Source organism: Ceratotherium simum, chromosome 20 (assembly GCF_057802395.1).
Source record: "Ceratotherium simum simum isolate JZ-2026a chromosome 20, ASM5780239v1, whole genome shotgun sequence".
Taxonomy (NCBI): domain Eukaryota; kingdom Metazoa; phylum Chordata; class Mammalia; order Perissodactyla; family Rhinocerotidae; genus Ceratotherium; species Ceratotherium simum.
The window spans coordinates 51304569-51324937 of NC_141919.1; the positions used below are offsets into that span (position 1 = coordinate 51304569).

A 20369-nucleotide genomic window follows, 5' to 3' on the forward strand; every position below is an offset into this window, starting at 1 on the left:
GGAAGAGCCAACAAAGTCGAACACATAGAATTATATACTCACATGTGAGGCCCAGGTCACAAACATCCCATTTCAGAGGAGAGAAAGCATAGTGAGGATCAAGGTGGTCAGAGAGGGCTCCTGCATAGAGTGAGATTGGACTTGGGTCTAAAACTGCAGCCTGCGAGAGGAAAAGCATGTTCCAGGTTGGGGAGAAGCTTACCAATGAATGTGGAACACTGAGGAAGGGGCCACGGAGTGCATCTGACGGAAAGAAATGCATCTATCTCTAGCAGAGGTGCATGTGGGTGGACTGGAGAGGACTTGTGGGGAAAGATTGGAGATGCAGAGGTGAGGATGAAGAGCCAGTGCACTTAATTGACTTCAATCACTGAAAATAATTGGTTTTTTAAAAGTAGGTGTACATATACATGGTACAAAATTTAAAAGGCAAAAGAAGGTATTTAGTAGTCTCTTTCCCACCTTTCTCTCCCCTTTTTGTTCTTAGCGTATGTTTCAGAATTTTCTTCCCCATGTGTCTTTCAGAATTAATTTAGGATAGGAAGCATAAATAAATTGATGTAGTTTTCTTTACAAATGGAAACATATGATGGTCACTGTTTTCCCTCTTCCTTGCTTTATTTAATAATATGAATATATCTTGCATCTATAATTTTCTTTGATGACTGTACAGTCTTCTTTGGTAGAACTCCAACACAACTTATCTTCAATCCCTGATTCATGGATATTTAGTCATTTACAGTCTTTTCCTCTCAGTAACAATGCTGACCTGAACTTCATGTATGTAAGTCCTTGTACACGGGTATGACTATATATATATGTAGCAGAAATTCCTCTGAGTTGAATTGTTGGTTGAAGGGGTGTGAGTATTTTAAATGTTGATATTACCTAATTGCCCCACCCATTGTACAAATTGGCACTCTCAACAAAACTGTGGAACAGTACCTCTCTTCTCATGCTTGTTGATTCAGTATTATCAAATTTTTTATCTTTGTGAACCTGAGAAGTGATAAATTTTATCTTGTAGATTTGCAAGTTTGTTTTAAGGTAGGCTAATCACTTTTTTGTATGTTTATTTCCTTTTCTGTTAAATATCTGTTCCTAATCTGTTGCCCACAGATTATTGATCTTTTACTTATTGATTTTTTTTTTTTGAGGAAGATTAGGCCTGAGCTAACATCCGATGTCAATCCTTCTCGTTTTGCAGAGGAAGATTGGCCCTGGGCTAATATCTGTGCCCATCTTCCTCTGCTTTACATGGGACACTGCCACAGCATGGCTTGACTAGCAGTGCATCGGTGCGCACCTGGGATCCGAACCTGAGAACCCCAGGCCGCCGAAGCGGAGCGCGTACACTTAACCACTGTGCCACTGGGCCAGCCCCTACTTATTGATTTTTAAGTGCTTTTTAAATTAATAAAATTTGCCCTCTCTATATGTATTGCAGGAGACACCCAAGTGATCCCTGGGGTACCTGGGGCACCTCCTGGTGATGCCATGCCCAGTGGTCAAAGTTTATGGAGGAACCCTGTAACCTTCATCAGGCAAGACCACCAGGGGTTAGGATCCCTTGGGTGTGAAGGTTTGTGTCCCTTAGCAGGCATAGAATTTCAACCAGCTGCAGTGCCAGTTGGAGGTAAAGGGAGTAAGTCGTAGAGGAAGGGTGGTAAAGAGAATTCTAGATTCCTGTCCCCTGGTATGCATGCTCTCTAAAATCTCCTTGCTTTGAGGGGTTCCCCTTGACCTCTTGATCTGTAAATAGAATATCATAGGGTATCGCTCATGTGATTTAGTTATGCTATATGGCAAAAATGAAGGGATTTTGCAGATGTAATTAGGGTCCCTAATCCATTGACTCTGAGTTACTCAAAAGGGAGATTATCCTGGGTGGGTTTGACCTAATCAGGTAAGACCTTTAAAAAGGTGTCTGGAGATAAGAAGCAGCAGCAGATGCTCTCACATTGGCCTTGAAGAAGCAAACTGCCATGTTGTGGAGAGGGCTATGTAGCAGGGAGTAGCAGGCAGCTCTAGGAACTGAGGGCCTCGGTCCTACAACCACAACTGCCGACACCCAGTGAGTTCGGAAGAGAACTCCAAGCCTGAGATGAGCTCACAGCCCTGGCAGACACCTGAGCTCAGCCTGGTGAGACTCTGAGCAGAGGACCCAGTCAACGTGTACCTGGACTGCTGACCCACAGCAACTGTGAGGTAATAAATTTGGACTTTTTGAAGCTGCTAAAGTTGTGGTGATTTGATGCACAGCAATAGAAAACTAGTACAGGAAGGAAGTAGTAAATGCCAGCTCAGCCCCAGGACCAGTTTCATAAGTACCAACTGTGGCTCTTATCCAGATTTCCTGCCTGGTTGTGAAATGCCTCTCTTTCTTTAACTGACTCTCCTTTTCTTTCATCCTCCTCTGTTCCATTCTTGAGTAGAGGTCGTTGTGGTGATGTCACTACTAGTCCCCAAGATTCTGGTTTACTTCTCCTCGTGACAGTGCCCCCTTGAAGTTAGGCATGGCTGTGTGACCCACTTTGGCCCATGAAATGTGTGCAGAAGTGACGTGTCATCTGTGGGTAGAAGCGTTTAAGCAAGGGTTCTCGTTGCTGTCTTCCCTGGCCGGAATGATCATGGAGACACGTGTTGAGATGAAGGAACATGCCAAAAGATCAAGGGGGCCTGGAATGTTGAGCCATCATATGGGGAACAGCTGTGCTAGAGACCCACCTGGACCCACAGCAGGCTTGGTATGCATAGGGGATAGTATTTTGTTGCATTAAGCCACTCAGATTTGGGTGGCATTTGTTGTTGCAGCATAATGCAGCCTATCCTGATCAATCAGGTGTCTTGGTGGTGGTTACCACCAATAGGGAGATTGAGATTACAACAAAACTAGAGGAGGAATGGACATTACCTCGAGATCTTGGATTTTGCTGTGGATTGAATTGTCTCCCCCCAGAATTCATATGTTGAAGCCCTAACTCCCAATGTGACTGTGTCTGGGATGGGATCTTTAGGAACTAATTAAAGTGAAATGAGGTCATAAGGGTGAGGCCCTAATCTGATAGGACTGTGGCCTCATAACAAGAGGAAGATAGAGAGAGCTCTCTCTGCCCTTGAAGACACAGTGAGAAGGTGACCATCTGCAAGCCAGGAAGAGAGCTCCCACCAGAAACTGACCATGGTGGCACCTGGAACTTGAACTTCTAACTTCTAGAATTGTGAGAAAATAAACTTCTGTTGTTTAAGCCACCCAGTCTATGGTATTTTATTGGCAGCCCAAGCTAAGACAGATGTGGTAATTGCTAAGGCTTGACTAGTCTCTCTTTGGGGAGGGGTGAATGTTTTTTGATTGTATAAGCAAAAGTAATATTATGTTAGGTAATACTCTTAGATTTTTAAGAAGCTTAGGGTTTGGGAAGAGGATGAATGTTGATGTTGGATGGCCATAGGGTGGACTATAGAGATGTTTATCATTTTTTTGACTGCCCACAACCTTAACCCCTTTCTATGTTTGAGGAATTTCCAGCTTTATTAGTTCTTGGTCACTGGGAGCTTGCCTTCCATCATAGAATCCCCAAAGGTCACATACTAGTGTTCCTATCCCCCTTTGCATCTAGGACTTGGGCACATGACCTCAGCTGAGATTCAGGAGTCAAGTCTTTGTTTGGAGAGACTCATAAAAATTAAGCTCCTGCTGCCACCTGACAGATGGGGAACTAAGGCCTTGGAGGGGGAGTGAGGAAGGGACTTGCCCAGAGTTGCACAGTGAGGGGCAGAAACAGGATTGTGGGGTTGGGGGTTGGGCATTGAGCTCCTGACCTGTTCTTGGACCCCCCCATGGCAGTGTCAGAGAGGCAGTGTCCGGGGGCATCTGTTTTGGTAGCACCTTCCTCAGGGCTCCCACCCTCCCCTCCCCTGCTCTGTCTGTGTGTTCCCCGAGGGTCCAGAGGGAGAGGTTGTGTCTGCCTCTGTGGCAGGCTGACCTCCACTTGGCTTCACTGGGAACTGAGAAGGATTTGGGGCAATGTGCCCCCCCACACCTGTTTTTTTCTCTGCCTGCTGGTGTACAGGGCACTCGGTCCAAAGGGTGTCCAAGTTGGGACCTGTGGAACACCATGGGTGGCTGACTTAATGCGTGGATTAATGGATGGATGCGTAGATGGAGGTGTGGGTGGATGGATGGATGGAGGTCTAATGGATGCAGAGACAGCTGGATGCATGGATGCATGGATGCATGAATGGATGGGAAATTTCCCCCAGGCAGCAGAGCCAAACTTCCCAGCCATAGCAGTTGTTCCTGCAGGCTGTCCACATCCCACCCACTCATTGTGACTCTAAGACCTGGGATATCTGAGTTTTGAACACCTACTTCTGGGAGCAGAGGGGAGGAAGAAGGTGCCATGCTCTCAGCTCAGTGAGGAGGGGTTGGCACAACCCCTCACCACCACTCCCCTTCCCGGGCTTCCCAGGTCTGCTCAGGCCTGCTTTTGTTACCCGATGCAGTATATCTGGTCTAATGATGGCCCCACTTCCCAAGCGAGGGTGCTCAGTCTGCGTCCTGACTGCGATTCTGGCACAGACTTGCTGCTTCCAGCTGGACAGGCTGTTAGGGGCCACAGCCAGGAGGCCAGCCAGCTTCCCCAGGGGACTTCCAAAGCACGAGGCGCTCACTCCTCCCAGAGCAGCCCTGTGGGATGCTCCCAGAGTCACAGGACTTTCATCTCCCAGAGCTGAGACTCCTTCCCTGTGACGCCCCTGGCCTTAGTGTTTCCTTGGCCCTGGAGCCCAGGTGGGCTGCGGGCTGCTGGGGGGTTCCTCCATGCTGAATCTCCCTGGCTCCCTGGCTGCTCCTTCTTCCATCCTCTTGAACCTCTCCCACTCTGACCTCTGGCTTCTAAGTCTGTCAGTATCCCTGAGAAGCGTGACCCTGGGGTTGCCTAGATGGGGCTGGACCTGGTCCAGACTAACTGTGCCAGAGAGGAGGGCTGGCCTGGAGGTCAGATTCTGCAGGGACAGATGGGCCCTCCCCCTGGCTGTGGTGCCTTTCCTCACATATTTATTCATTCTCAAGACAAATATTTATTGAGTGGCTACCTTGTCGCAAGCTGGACACCAGCGTGACAGTAGAAACCAAAACGAACATGATCTCTGTCCATGAAGGCCAACAAACTAGCAATTGTAACTCAGCGTGGTGAGTGCTGCAGGAGGAGAGGGACAGGGGACCCTGGGAGCTTGAGAGAGAGGGAGGCTCCTAACTCACCCTGAAGTCAGGGAAGGCTTCCTCGAGGAAGAGTCATCCAGACACAGATGGGAAGAGTGTTCTAGACAGAATGGTGTGGGTGGGTGGGTATTTTCTCCCAGGCAGTAGAGTTGGGCCCTCTGTCCCTTCCCCAGCCATGAGAGCTGGTTCCCAACCTTCCCTTCAGTGACACTGGATCCATGAGACATGAGAGAGTTTGGCTTGTTCAGGGAACTGACACAGGTTTAGTGTAGCTGAGCCATGGAGTATGAGAGGGCTGTGAGAAGACATGAGGTGGGGCCCTGACTGTGGGGGCTGATCCTGAGAACACAGGGTGTTGAGTGGGTGGAGGTCGATGAGGAGGTTGCTCAGTCTGCAGGGTGGAAAACAGATCCTCCCATTCCATTTCCTCTTCCTATCTCGATCCTCCCGGACAGACAGCAAACAGATACCAGACAGACTGATCCGTGGGTGCCAGTGGGCTTTATTGGAAGCGTTGCAGTCTGGGCGAGGAGGAGCTGTGCTCCCGCCACACTCAACCCCTCACTCTCACTCACTCGCACAAGGACTCCAGGCTCGCCCTGGCTGGGTCAGGTCTGGTGCAGGGGAGCTGGAGGCCTGATTCTCCCTTCTGGTCCGGGGTTCCCCAGGGCCACGGTGATTCACGTCCCTTCACTCAGACACAGGGCTCCCTATGGGGCTGTCATGCACTAACTGCTGTGGCGCTTGCTCTGGAGGAGGAAGGAGAGGCCAGGTCATGGGCTGGGGTCTTGGGCAGGGACTCGGAGGGAGGAGGCACGGTTGGGAGGGTCAGCCTTCTTCTTGCAGAGTTCTGCAGTCTCTGGATGATGCGGTCCACCCAGGGCTGGTCTGGGGGTGCACAGAGCTGGCGACCTCTCAGCATGGTGAATCTGGAGTCAGATGTCAGAGGTCAGAGAGAATGGAGGTCTGGAACCCATCCTGGCAGACCCTGGTGTGAGGGACAGAGGCTGGGGACCACATCTGGGAACCTGTTCAGGGGCTTCCTTGCAGAGGTTGGACTTGGCAAGGAGAAGAGGGAGAAGAAGGTGGAGGTGGGTGTCACCAGGGGCTGATGGGGAGATGAGGCTAGATAGGCTCCTCCCACAACTCACACAACGGCGGGCACTCTGCAGCCATCCTTGATGAGGAGGTAGCGAAAGGCTCGCACGATGTTCCCAGGGATGGGGCGCTGGTTCACAGTCAGGCAGCAATCTTCAGCGTCGTTAGCACCACCCAGAGCTGGGAAAGAAGGTAGTGTCAGGACACAGGGACCCTGAAGAGGGGAGGCCAGGGCCCTAACTGGGATTAAGGACGCCTGTGTGTGTGTGGAGGCAGCTAGGGGATATTCAGCCAGCATGCACCGATATGGCTCTATTGGTTGCTAAACACATTGAAGTACTTCTAAGCTGTTTGGTAAACAACCTCTGCCCTGAGCCCCACAATGCCTTCCTGCTGCCCGGATCACCCCAACCTCTCTTCCAGGATCTCTCAACTTCCCCATAAAGGAAGAGTTAAGAGTTAATGGTCACAGTGTTGGTGAGGGATGGATGGGGGTGGGGAACGGGGTGGGGTGGGGTAGCAGGAGGCCGGTGTTAGAGGACTTATGAATGGCTAAATATTTTGACAATTAGCGCTGCCTCAGTGTCCCCCATTCTCCCCACCTTAAGCAAATATATACTGTTCTGTCCTTCTGTCTGGGACACTGAGGCAGCAGGAAATAAAGCCTGCAGAGAGAGGGGCAGCCATAGGCCCTGGGATACACCAAGAGGCAGACACACATTGGAATTCAGGGGCCCAGATACACCCGCACTCACAGGCACACACAGGGCACAGGGAACCCCCAGGTTCCCTGAAACATGCAGCCCAAACTCACAGTGTCCCTCACGTCCAGCGCCAAGCAGTCTGAGATCTAGACATCCCCCCTCTAGCCCCCCACCCTAAGCCTCCCCTCAGCCTTACCAGGGGAGGTCGAGAGAGTCAGCAGGCTGAGGGCCAGTAGTGCAGCTGCGTGGGGTGCCATGGAGGGTGCACAGAGGCGGACTGACAACGAGTGTGTGAGCGTGAGTGAATCTCCGGGCGTGTGCAGGAGTCTGTGTGAGGCTGAGACTTGGCTGGGAGCGGGAGGGAGCAGTGGGGAGCACACAGGCGTCCTTTCAGTGGGTGAGTGTGTCTGGGCATGTGAGTGTGGGAGCCTGTGTGAGGCTGCAACTGCTTCCTATTTAAGACCCAGAACTTTCACTTTCTCTGCTCAGAAATTCCCATGCGTCCATTCCATGGAGTCCCATTTGCCCCCCTCTTTCTGACGGAACCTGACACTGCTCTCCCTCCTCCCCCTCAGCAGCTCCCCCTTCTTCTGGTTTCCTTGGCTTCAGTTCTGAGAACCTAAGCAGTCTGCAGTCTGGCCAAGAGAAGGGGACCCTGTGGTTTCAGCTCCAGAGAGAGGGTCTGCACTGTCACCTCCTTGGTGACATTTGCATCATCAACCTTCAGAGGTTGATGGTCAGGATTGGGGGGCCGGAGTGAGGAGTTGCGCCCCTTTCCCTAGGTTTATCCCTCATCCTTACTCTCTTCTCTGTGGTTCTTCTCTCCGGTGCGGTTGGTGGTGAAGAAGGTTCCCTGGTGCCCTCAGAACAACCACGGAGACTGGGGTAGCCTTCCCGGGTCATTATGGTGCCTGCCCATCCCATCCATCATCTGGGAAGTAGAGCTGAAAGTGAATGGTCCTTTGAAGGACGCCCAGTACCACATCCCATATCTCAGGTCTCTGGGATTCAACCTCCTAGCTCAGTGAGAACTGCCCCTTTCTCTATTTGCTGTTTTCATATGTCCAACACCTGGGTCAACCGAACAGCTGGCGGGAGCCTGGCCTGGAATAGCCCCGTTCCTCTTTCCCTTCCTCTCGATCCTGGGAACCAAGAGGGGATTTCTAAGGAGAGGGGCTGACCAGCTCATATTCAGACAAATCCCCAAATTTCAAGGAATCGACAGAGGGGGAGGGTGATTTCCTATCCTTATGAGAAAGATCAGAGATAGACCCAAAGGGAAGGCTTCAAAAGAGAAATTAATATGTGGGACACCCACTCAACATCAGGGGGATGGTTCCCTCATAAGTTACTGACATCTTTCTTTCCATCCATTAATAATATTGGCAGTAATGGTATTTGTGAATGTTTACTATGTGCTAGGCTCTGGATCAAGGATTACCACCATTACCTTACTTAACTTTCCTTTTTTTTTTTTTTTTGTGAGGAAGATCAGCTCTGAGCTAACATCCATGCCAATCCTCCCCTTTTTGCTGAGGAAGACTGGCCCTGGGCTAACATCCATGCCTACCTTCCTCTACTTTATATGGGATGCCAAAACAGCATGGCCTGACAAGCGGTGCATCAGTGCGTGCCTGGGATCCGAACCCGGGTCGCCAGCAGCGGAGTGTGCACACTTAACCGCTACGCCACAGGGCGGGCCCTTAACTTTCCCATCAAAGCTAGGAAATTGTTTTTATTATTATCATATTATTATCTCTGTTTACACATAAGGAATGAGGCTCAGAGCACAAGGTCCCCCTGCAAGTGTCTTGAACTCAGGTGTCTTTGATGTCAGGTTTACACTTTTGACTACTGCCCCACTGCCTGTCTGCCAGCTGTGCATTGATCATAGACCAGTACAGAGGAGTGAGGCTCTACAGACAGCATGCCCAGGTTGGGATTCAGATTCCACCACTCGTTGGCTATGTGGCCAGCTGCCAGTTATCCAGTTTCTGTGTCTTAGTGTCCGTATCTGTAAAATTGGAATGGTAATAGATGTACTTCTTAGGATTAAATGAGGTAATCTGAGTCAAGTCCTTCATTCAGAGGCTGGCCCATAATTAACACTTGTTAAGTATCAACCATTATTATTACTCTGTCCTTGCATTCAGATACTTGTTAGTTCATCCATCATCCATCTTTTCATTGATCTATGCCTCTTTCTGTTTATGGTGGTTCTGATTATTCTCTGTTTCCCCACCCCCCTCCATTCTCCACTCTTTGTTCTCTGGAAGGCTGACCTCCACAGACTGCATTACTTGCCCTCTAGCTTCTGTTTGAGTTTGGCCCATGGGAGGTGGCAGCAGGAGATCAGTGGGTGGTAGGAGAGAGGTTGGAGCATTAATTCCCCAAGTCCTTCATCTTGCTGCAGTTCTGACAGTGAATAATTTTCTCTCTGGCAGTTGTTCTCAATGACTGTTCTTTGGACAGCAGCCTCAGCATCACCTGGGAGCTTGTTAGAAATGCAAATTCTCAGGTCGTACTCCAAACCTACTGGAGTAATCAGTATTTTAACATACCTTCTAGGTGACTCTGATACATACTGAAGTTTGCGAACCACTCATCTACAGTCACAGATCCTTTTGGGCTGCCTCCTCTCCATGGATCTATCTCTAAGACTCCTGAAACATTGTTCCCTCCTCTTGCCCTTAAGGCCTTGGTATAGGAGCGGTTTCCCACTACTGCTAAACCCTGAGGGCCTCACCATGCCATGTTGGTTCCTTAATCCTGACCCCACCTCTTAAATCTTTATTAAGATATTTCTGGTTAAACTTTTTTGAATGTTTCATGTGTTTCCTGCCAGTATCTTGACTGATACAGTAAATGGTACCAGAAGTAAATGGTACCCAGGAAATAGATTCCTAAAATGGGATCCTAGGATTGGATTGCTTGTATAGTTGATGAGTGCACGGATAATCTCATTGTGTGGGGAAAGAGGACGCTAGTCACCTGGAGCATGCGGAAGCATCACAGTCACTTAGACTATCACCAGTGAGGCGTAGGGTGGAGTGTTGGAGGGAAAGACATCAGGAGATAAAACGCCTGAGGCACTTAATCGCTATGGCCACAAATGTTGATTTCCAATGGAGATCACAGACATTGTTGGGTGGGCAGCCTATTTCTGATTGTGCCAGCAAAATTACATAAGGAAAAGATAAGGTTAAGACCATGAACTTCTAACTCAAGGTGCAGGTGGAGATCCAGATAACCTCCACGGAATTCTTAAGGAGTCTTTATTTTATGTGACCACATGGCAGATATGACTGAGGATCAAGCCCAGGACCTGATTGTATGGGTTGCAGAGTTACAACACCAGGTAAATGCACAACTGTCCCGTATCCCTCGTGCTCAAATAAGGGCATTGTTGGGAGAGTAGGGCTCTGAGACTTGAGGTGGGGCCATTTGGGCAGAAATGAACAAAGCTGAGAGTTTTGAACCTCCAGATCCCCTTAAACCTTCCTTGCTGGCAGAAGAACACTCCCCGTTCCCCTGCAAACCGTGAATGATCCAGCCTTTCCTTCCGATAAAAAATGTGTTTAGTAACTCGCTGGCAAAGGGCATGCATTTTGTTTTCGGGACCCACCCTGACCACCCCTCATAGTCTCCAGGCCCATAGTGAGAGTTTGATTCTAACATCACCTACACAGCAATCTACAAGATGTACTCCAAGAACAAGAATATATATGCTGAAGAAGTTGCAGGAACTTGTCAGCTGTATTGGGAGAATCCTGGGGCCCAGTGAGGACAAATTTATTGATGTGGGTGCCCTCATCCAGGATTTGGGTATTACTGTATTTGCTCAGCACCTGGGAGTGGCGTTCATAGTCTGCTGGGTTGGTTACTGGGAGCCTGGACTCACAGTGGCCTATGATCAATGAGGTTGAGGTGCTAGAACCTCACTGGCATGTTGTAGAACATTGCTCCCCATACTTTTGGGTGCATGTGATTTATCTGAGGGTCTTGTTAAACTGTAGATTCTGATTGAGTAGGTCTGGGGTGAAGCCCGAGTTGTTGCATTTCTTACAAACTTCTAAGTGATGCTTGATGCTGCTGGTCCTCAGACTATACTTTGAGTACAAAGTAGAGGAAGGAGTACAAAGGTTAGAGAGATGGGAATGTTGGAGTGAACCTGTTATGTGCAACCAGTAACCACACATCTCTGAAGGGCCCAGAAAGACACTTCCTTCTCCAAGGCAATAAGAAAAGCATTGGTGAGGGTATTACAGGCTTCTTTGAAAAGCACTATAGTGGCTTCTTTAGTAGGCAGGAGATGAGGATGGGAGATGCCCTCTTGGGACTGGGCAATCTTATTTCAAGGGGGATAATGGAATCCTTGAGTGATAGAGGCCATATGTTGGCACCTAACCATGAACAATAAGGTGAATGAAATTATCATATAAGCTGCAGGGACAAGTGGTAATGAAGGTGCTGTGACCACAGGGATCTGTGGTGGTAGCTAATCGATCATAGCGTCCCTAGGAGTGAAATAGATAGCTTACTGATGTGCTACTTGACTGGTATAAGTGGGAAATTTCTAGGCCTGGTGGAGAGGAACTTGATCCAAATTGTATTGGGGATTTACAGTCTTCTACCCAGTTCCTCGACTTAGGTTAGTTCCCCAGACCTGAAGCCCCTTGATCAGGTGGGGAGTGGGAAGGCCTGAGTCTCTTTCACAGGTGGGTTCCATAAATCTTTCTCCGAGTCGGTGGTTCTCAAAGTGTGGTCCCTGGACCAGCAGCATCAGCATCACCTGGAAACTTGTCAGAAATGCACATTCTTGTGTCTGCCCCAACTCCTCTGAATCAGAAGCTCTAGCAGTAGCCCAGTGATCTGTGTTTTAACAAGCCTTTCTGGTGATTCTGATGTATGCTAAAATTTGAGAGTCACTGCTCTAAGCCTTCCCTGGGGAGATCTGTAGTCATTTGCCAGGGTGACTATGAATGGGGAACAGAAAATACTCAGACCTTTGGGGGATTATTAAATACTGTCTCATGTTAATATTAGTCTTGGGGCTCACATCCCTGTTGTGGTCCAGCAGTCAGAGTGAGGGTTTATGGAGGTCAGGTTATAGAGGATCTTGGTCAAGGTCCATCTCACAGTGTGTCTCTAAGACCTGTCCAGTGGTTATTTCTCTGGTTTCAGAATGTAGAGTGGTATCCTTAGTAATTAGCAAAATCTCCACACTGGTTCCTTGACCATGGAGTGAGGAAAATTATGGTGGGAAGGGCCAAGTGGAAGTCCTTTGCACTGTGCCTGCCCCATCACATTCCCCCTACAATAGTCAACTTAAAGCAATGCTGCGTTGCTAGAGGAATTGCAAAGATTCTAGCACCTTCAAACACGTAAGGTTGCCAAAGACCTTGGTACAGTGTGTTACAGCCAATAATGTAGCACCTGCCTTCTTTCTATACCTGGCAATTAAAGACCATCAAACTCAGTTCCTTTTCAACTGGAATGACAGCAGTACACCTTCACTGTTTTACCTCAGGGATGTGTCAACTGTCCTGCTCTGATTATCATGAGATAATCATGATATGCCACAGAAGATCAAACTGGTCCTTTAAACTGATAGCCTTATCTTACTGATGCTCAAGAAATAGCAATCACCCTAAATGCTGTGGTAAGATCCGTGTATGCCAGAAGGAGAGAAGGAAGTCCTTCAAAAATTCAGGTGAAATTTCTAGGCTACTGGGGTAGGGAGGAGCTGAACAACGGTAGTCTGGGGCATGTTGCACCTTCACCATGCAGAAAGAGGCACAATGCTTAAAAGATAGTTTGTATTTTGGAGGGAACATATACCATATTTTGGTGTACTGCTGCAAAATATTAACCGGACATGGCATAAAGCTGATTGTTTTTTTTTTCTGCAGGGAAAGATTCGCCCTGCACTAACATCTGTAGACGATCTTCCTCTTTTTTTTCCTCCCCAAAGACCCAGTGCACGGTTGGATATCCTAGTTGTAAGTCTTTCTAGTTCTTCTGTGTGAGCCACCACCACAGTGTGGCAACTACAGATGGGTGGTGTGGTTCTGCGACTGGGAAATGAACCCGTTTGCGAAGCGGTGAAAGCGCAGAACTTTAACCACGAGACCATCAGGGCTAGCTCTAAGCTGTCGGTTCTGAATGAGGCCCAGGGCCAGGAAGGGGTCTGCAGCAGGTCTAGGCTCCAGGGAAAGTTGCCCTGCTGCTTGGGCCTTATGACTCATAAATCGAATGAACTTCAAATTGTCTGTGGCAGAGCAGGGTGCTATAGGAGCTCCAACAGGAGAATTACAGCAAAGACCCAGAGGGTGTTGGGGAGGGCCATGCCTGTTCTGCTAAGGATTATTTTCTATTTGAAAAGCAGCTCCTGATTTGCCAGAGGGCCCTGGTCTAAAACTCAGACTACAGTTCACCCAGTGACAACGCGACCTAAGGGTGTTATCTACAGGAAATTGTATAGTGGGATGTGCACAGCAGCATCTGCTGTGAAATGGACATTGTGTGGTGTGTATGAGAGCAGGCCTTAGACGTTTCAGAAGGCTTGAGTAACAGCATGGGCAGGTGGCTCAGATTCCTACTTGTATTGTTTTCTGCTTCATCTTCAGGTGACACTTATGCCTTCACAGAGACGTTTTCTACAGATAGTTAACAGAGGGAGAAAATGTGTGGTGATGATTTTCAGATGCGTCTCTAAGGTATGCTGGCATCAGTCAGCAGTAGACAGTTGCTTACATTCAGGCGTAGCCCTGAAAGACAGTGGCGAAGGGAAAGTGCTCTCAGTGGGCACAATTTCAGGCCATACATTTAACATCAACGTTGTCGGAAGGAGAGACAGCCTGAGCTCTACTAACTGATGTGCGGTGGCTGCCTACACCAACCCTGCCCTCACCTCTGTAAGTGGTGCCTTCACTAAATGCTTTTCTGTTAAACCTTCTTGGGCATGGCATTTGTTTCCCGCCAACATCCTGAATGATAGAAGAGCGTAAGTGCAGAGCTGGCATAGAGGTTTCAATAGAATTTCAATACTGTCTTCCTGGAATGCCTGTTGGGAAAGATCCTGGGAACCAGCAGCAAAGAGTGAAATAATGAAATAATAATACACAAGGGGTTTGTACCACATTCATTCAATAAATATTTATTGAGGGCCTCCTATGTTCCAGACCTTGTTCTTGGCACTGAGATGCAGCAGTAAACAAAACAGATAGATGTTCCTGCTCTTGCAGAGTTCTTATTGTAGTGAAGGAGACAGATAATAAGCAAACGAGAAAAATATATAGTATGTCAGGTGGCAATAAGTGCTATGAAGAAAATAAAGAAGGTCAGAGAGACAGGGAGTATTGGGGAGGGTGGTCAGGAAGCCTTTACTGATAACACTTGAGCAGAGAGCTGATCTGAAGAAGGTGAGGGAGAGAGCCACGCAAAGATCTGGGGAAGATGTTCTCGGTCAAGAAAACAGCAAGTGCAAAGGTTTTGAGGCAAGAGTGTGTTTGAGGAATAGAAAGGAGGCCAGTGTCATGGGAGGGAAGTGAGCAAAGAGTAGAGTGGTAGGAGATACCGTCAGATAATAAGAGGGGCCAGACAGTGTAGGGCCTTGTAGGCCGTTGTGGGGTTTACGTTTTACTCTGAGTGAGGTGGGGGAACCATTGGAGGGTTTCGAACAGAGGCGTGACATGATCTGATTTGCTTTAAAGGCTCCTTCTGGCTGCTGGATGGAGAACAGACTAAAGCGGTGCCAGAATGGAAGCAGGGAGACCGGGTCGGAGGCTACTGCAGTAGTCCAGGGAGGACATGATGTTGCTGGGAGGTGGTCAGATTCTGGAACGATTTTGAAGGTAGAGCTGATGGGCTTTGCTGAGTTGTGTGAGCACAGGATGCGAGAGAAAGAAGACACAAGAATACTGCAACACTTTTGGCTTGAGCAACACGATAGATGGAGTTATATTTACCAAGATGTGGATGACTGCAGAGGAGTGGGTTTGTGGGAAGATCAGGAGCCTTGTTTTGACTTGTTAAGACGAAGCTACATTTTGGATATATCAGTGGAGTTGTTAAGTAGGTAGTTGGTAATATGAGTCTGAAGTTCAGGGGAGAGATTCTAGCTGACGGTACGAGTTGGGGAGCAGTGGATGGTATTTAAAGCCATAAGACAATGAGATCTCCAAGGGGGTGAGTGTAGATAGAAGAGGTCCATGTTGCAAGCCCTGGAGCTCCCCAACACTGACAGGTGAGGGAGAGGAAGAGGAGTCAGGGAAGAGGGGCTGTCAGGGTGTTATGATGGTCCCATTATCGTGGCAAAAAGGAAAGGACACAGGCCGGTGGTTGGAAGGTTTAAAGCCCCCACTCCCCAGCCATTGGTGTAGATGATCCAGTGGGGGTGGGGTGTTGGAGGCCAAGGAGGTGGCTTTGAAACAGTTTCTGAACACCCGCACGCACAGTCCTCAGTGTGCTACTTGCTCCACCTAGTTCACCAGGGTTCAGTGTGAGCCGGGACAAATCTCCTCCCAGCTCACAGCAGCTCAGCTCAGCCCAGCCGAGCCCCACCCTCCTCCAAGAAGCGGGCCAAGCCTTCCTGCTCCCTGTGTGACCAGATCCATGCCCCAGGGGTCGGAGATCTTGGGTGGAGGGCACCTTAGCCATTGGGGCAGGGGAGGGAGCAGCTGGGCCTGGGAGGTCAACTAGGTCCTCCGTGTAGGTGGGAGTACAGGGGAGTGAGTGCTTGTGGGAGAGGGCCTCTACTAGATGCTCAGTAAGCGTTGAATGGATGAATGTGTGCATCCCGAGCTGTGTCCATGGGGCTGTGCGTGACTGGTGTACCTGGAACCCGTGTGTGTGTGTGTGTCTGTGTCTGTGTCTGTGTCTGTGTGTCGACGTTCGACGTTAGTGTGTGTGATGGTCCCTCCTCTCCAGGCCTGTAGAGGGCGCCCCAGCCTGGGAAGGAAGGCTCTGGAGTGGGGCGTGACTCCGGCGGAGGGTGGGGGACGCCCTGGAGGACTGGGGTGCTCTCGCAGGGGCGGGGTGCGGCCCTGACCCCGCGGGCTCCTCCGAGAGGCTGGAAAGGGCATTAGGCCCAAAGTCCCTGGGTTTGGGGTGGCCCCGCCGGCCCCGAGGCCGCAGGTCCCATCCGCCCCAGGTCCCGGCGCGGGCGGGACGTCCGAAGGGGACACTTGGGCTGTGGGGGGACCGTACCCCGGGACGTGGGGTCAGCCTGGGCCCCGGAAGTGCCCAGCGGCCGTGACCCAGGCCTGGCGAGCGGCCCTCCCGCCACTCCCCGCACTCAGGCCCTGGACCCGCGGGCACTCGCCAGGGCCCCGAGACGGGAGGCCAAGACGACGGGACGGGGGAAGGCCGTGTGTCCGCGAGTGTTGATCTCCGCCCTCGACCCGAGTCTCCCTCGCTGGCCCTGTGTCCGGGGCGCCCAACGTGGAGGACATGCCGTCAGCTTTGCCTTGAAGGCCGAAGGAAGTCCCATCACCTCCGGCACTGCCTTCGCAGCATCAATAACGTGCACCGGCGGAACCCTTAAACCCCGCGTTTACGGTGCCAACTCTAAGAAAAGGTTTCTTTGTTCAGCGGAGGTTTATTGAGAGCCGAACTGTGCCGGGCGACATGCTCAGCGCCGGAGGATGAAGGGCTGTAACCCGCACACGGGCGGAAAAGGAGTTTGTCCTGCTCATCAGTGGACACCGGAAAATGCTAGACCTGTGGCCTAGCACGAGACACATTTGAGGACCAATACTAAAAATAATTCAAACTGATCCCAGAAAGATGAAGGTAATGAGAACAGAACGTTCAGCCCGCAAGCCTGCAGTTTGCCTCCGGCGGACGGAGGACCGCGGCGACGATGCTGCCCCCTGGTGGCGGAGCATGGCACGCGGCTCTGGCCGCCACGTGGAGTTTCACTGGGTGGTGGTTTTCCCCAGTTGAAATTGGCGCCGGCTTCTCAGGTGACCCGAGGTGGAGTAGGGTGTTCTTTTAATGTTAGATTGACGTCTGTTATTAGCACAACGCATGGCTCTAAAGCAAGAGACTCCAAGAACGTGGCAGCAGAGTTTCCCTGGGGTGTTTTTCTTTGCCATCAACTGAGAAACGAATGTCAAAGAAAACGAAGTTTTCAGCTTCTTGAGGTAGGTAGCAGGATCTCTGGAATTGTAGAGTAGACATCTCGAGAAGAATTAGAGATATAGGCGTTAGAAAAGCAGGTTTGGCAATTTCAGCATCTGTAAAAATGGTAATTCATTGGTCAAGACTGAGGCCAAAGGACAAAACAGCATCATTTTGTCCCGGAATAGGAGAAATAACACCTGGATGTGGGAAAGACAAAGAACTTCACAGAAGAGGCCAGCTGAAGCTGAAGCCAATTTCACAGGTAAATGATTAAGGCTAGGAAACAAATTGATTTTGAGCTTTCATGAATAGCAAGTATAGATCTGGTCCCTCTGACTTTGCTGTGCCGTAAAGCAAGGCAGAAGATGCAAGTGTGTCAGTGGTGCTGTGCTGGTGACTCCATACTGCCTCATTTTTTCTGGTGAGGAAGATTAGCCCTGAGCTAACATCTGTTACCAACTTCCTCTTTTTGCTGAGGAAGATTGGTCCTGAGCTAACATCTGTGCCCATCTTCCTCTATTTTGTATGTGGGTCACCACCACAGCATGGCTTGATGATCTGTGTGTCTGCACCCAGGATCTGAGCCTGCGAACCCAGGATGCCGAAGTGCCTGAACTTAACCACTGTGCCGCCAGGCTGGCCCCCATACTGCCCTATTTTTAATTTTTACAAGGAAGATATCAAAAGAAAGAACCTAACTGTTGTTGGTGATCATGTCCCTCTTAAGGCTGGATTGATGAGTGAAGAATGAAATGGTGGCCTAGCCAGGTATCATAGGTGTGGGGGAATGTTAAGAAATGTGGTTGCTTCGTTTGGAATCAGTTTCAGCTTCCTATGACTGAGGTTGTTAAGATGTCTCTATTAGCTGTCATTCCGGGAGATCTTAGTAGCCCCTCGGGCCTTTGCCCGAGTATCAAAGTATCAAAGAAGCCTTTAAAGGATTCAGAGGAAGGAGTGACCCAGGGGAATCAGGAGGCTTCAGATTCTGAGGCAACACTGATAAGGAGCCCGCCCACCATTTCAGAAGTGTGTGTGTGTAGTTTCATGGAAGATAGTGATCAAATCATTTAAAAGGGTGCTATTAGTAATTTTCTGGTTGGCCCCGAGGATGAAAATGTGTGTTCATTATAATGAGTCTGCATGATGGGGGATGATAATTTTGTAAATTTGGGGGATGATTAATCTTCAGAATTTTTTTCTTCTTTTCTTTTTACATTTCTAGTAGATGCCATTAATTGTGCTCCTGTTGAACACTGCCATACTAGTCTTCACTGAAATATTTTTCCTGTATGCATGAGGAAGGCATTGGCAGCCTTCCAAATTTATAATTTCATTTTATGCCTTGGACCTATTTTTCCGGAAATATTAACCTGTCTAAGCAGCAGTGTTCTGGGAAGTTACCTTTATCTCCTCTCCCATTTGGGTCCTTGTGGGTTGATGCCTGTACACACGTACACACAGCAGAAATATTCCCTGTAGTTTTGGTTGGGGCTCAGGAAGGAGTGAAAATCAATGTATGTGTCTAATTTGCCATCTTTACCCTGAACTCCTGCCTGTCTTTGAATTTAATGGTGTTGATCTTTCCCCTTATGGTCTGTATTTTATGCTTTTATGTCTTGTTTAAGAAGTTCCCTTTTTTTTTTTTTTTTGTGAGGAAGATAAGCCCTGAGCTAACATCCATGCCAATCCTCCTCTTTTTGCTGAGGAAGACCGGCTCTGAGCTAACATCTATTGCCGGTCCTCCTCCTTTTATTCCCCAAAGCCCCAGCAGATAGTTGTATGTCCTAGTTGCACATGCTTCTAGTTGCTGTATGTGGGACGCCGCCAGTAGCGGAGCACGTGCACTTAACCGCTAAGCCACGGGGCCGGGCCCAAGACGTTCTTTTCTACCTCAAGGTTATGAACACACTATATTCTCTTCTATTACGTATATTTTAAACATTAAGTCTTTAGTCCTAATATGATGAAGCATTTGAAAAATATTCAGGCTGTGATAATGGTGAGATAGAGGTATTTAAAAAAAGGAAGAACAGTTAGAACTTTGAAGAAAAACAAAAAGCTGAGTGACAAGGAAAAGGAAGCATAGTACACTACCTTGCAGTGAACAATATTCACATGGTCATAACAGCGTCAGTTCTGATCATGGTCTAAGTATAGTAGTAGGACTATATTTAGAGGCTAGGGTGACAGGAGAGCAGGGTTGATAAAAAAGGTAAATCTCCACTCTTGATAATAGGCAGTCGGTTGGTAATATTCAAAATAGAGAAATCAAGAAACAGAGATATGAACAAAGTATTTAGACGTATGGCAGTAATTCCTAGAAGAAGTAGCTTAAGAGTTGAAAGTTGCAGGAAATGGTTGTTCAGAAGAAGCCTTTGGGTACTTTTTAATATTTTTTAAAACATGAGTATGTATTATGTAATATTTTTAAAAATTACACGTTTTACAGAAAGAAGGAAGAACAGGACGACATTGTCAAAGAGGAAGGCAGACAAGGAGAGTGGCCACTCACTCTCTGCTGGAGTAAACACTCTGTTGTATGGCTGCTCAGGACATGGCCTGAGGCAAATACCAGGCATGCAAGTGTGGCAGGATAGTTTAGTGAAACATGAAGTTTTGTTTGTTCTGCCTATGTTTCTCCTTTCTCTTTAGAGCAGGCAAGGGTTTTGGCAGGCCGAGACAGAGGCATCCTGATGTCAGAGGCCTCTCTGCCTTTGTGAAAGTCTAAAGCAAACCTGGGAAGAGGTTCTGCTCTGGAGGGGTTGTGGAGAGGGTGGGTTTGGAGAGAGTTCTTTATGAGTGGAGAGGGATTGGTGTGCAGGTCCGGCCAGTGTGGGCAATGGACCTGAGTAGATGGCTCTGGCGGGTGTCTGGGTGACCAGGTCGAAGCCCAGAGGCTCTCATAGCTGAATTCACGTGTCTCAAAGGTGGCACAGAACTCAGTTAGAGAGTCTAGGACCTGAAGTGTCCTAGCCATGGGACCACAGGGGCCACAGCATTCACTGGTGAGACTGATGTGCAGTGATGGGATGGTGTGGGGCACAGAGGAAGCCTCCCTGTGCCTTGATGTTTCTATGATCTTTGCACATCCCTGCAGCAGATGGGATCCCAAGAGAGCAGGATGTTGGATTTCTCATCAGCACTCCAGCACAGGGGCTTGGAGTAGAAATCAAGTTCACTGAAAGAACATTTGAAGATGCAGGATTCTTGCACAT

General features: G+C 48.9%; 1 protein-coding gene across 1 annotated transcript; it reads right to left on the minus strand.

Moving 5' to 3' along the window:
- Positions 1-5945: 5945 nt before the first annotated feature.
- On the minus strand, positions 5946-7284 carry LOC101406292 (C-C motif chemokine 19). Its single transcript, XM_004428407.3, has 3 exons — positions 7223-7284; positions 6376-6502; positions 5946-6153 (listed from the first exon to the last, which is right to left on the minus strand). The coding sequence occupies exons 1-3, from the start codon at positions 7281-7283 to the stop codon at positions 5946-5948; spliced, it is 396 nt and encodes a 131-aa protein (XP_004428464.1). The 5' UTR covers position 7284.
- Positions 7285-20369: the final 13085 nt, after the last annotated feature.

Coding starts and splice junctions, on each gene's coding strand:
- LOC101406292 (XM_004428407.3), bottom strand. CDS start 7,283: ATGGCACCCCACGCAGCTGCACTACTGGCCCTCAGCCTGCTGACTCTC. Junction 6,503..7,222: donor GACTCTCTCGACCTCCCCTG/GTAAGGCTGAGG, acceptor CTTCTTTCCCAG/CTCTGGGTGGTGCTAACGAC. Junction 6,154..6,375: donor TGCAGAGTGCCCGCCGTTGT/GTGAGTTGTGGG, acceptor ATCTGACTCCAG/ATTCACCATGCTGAGAGGTC.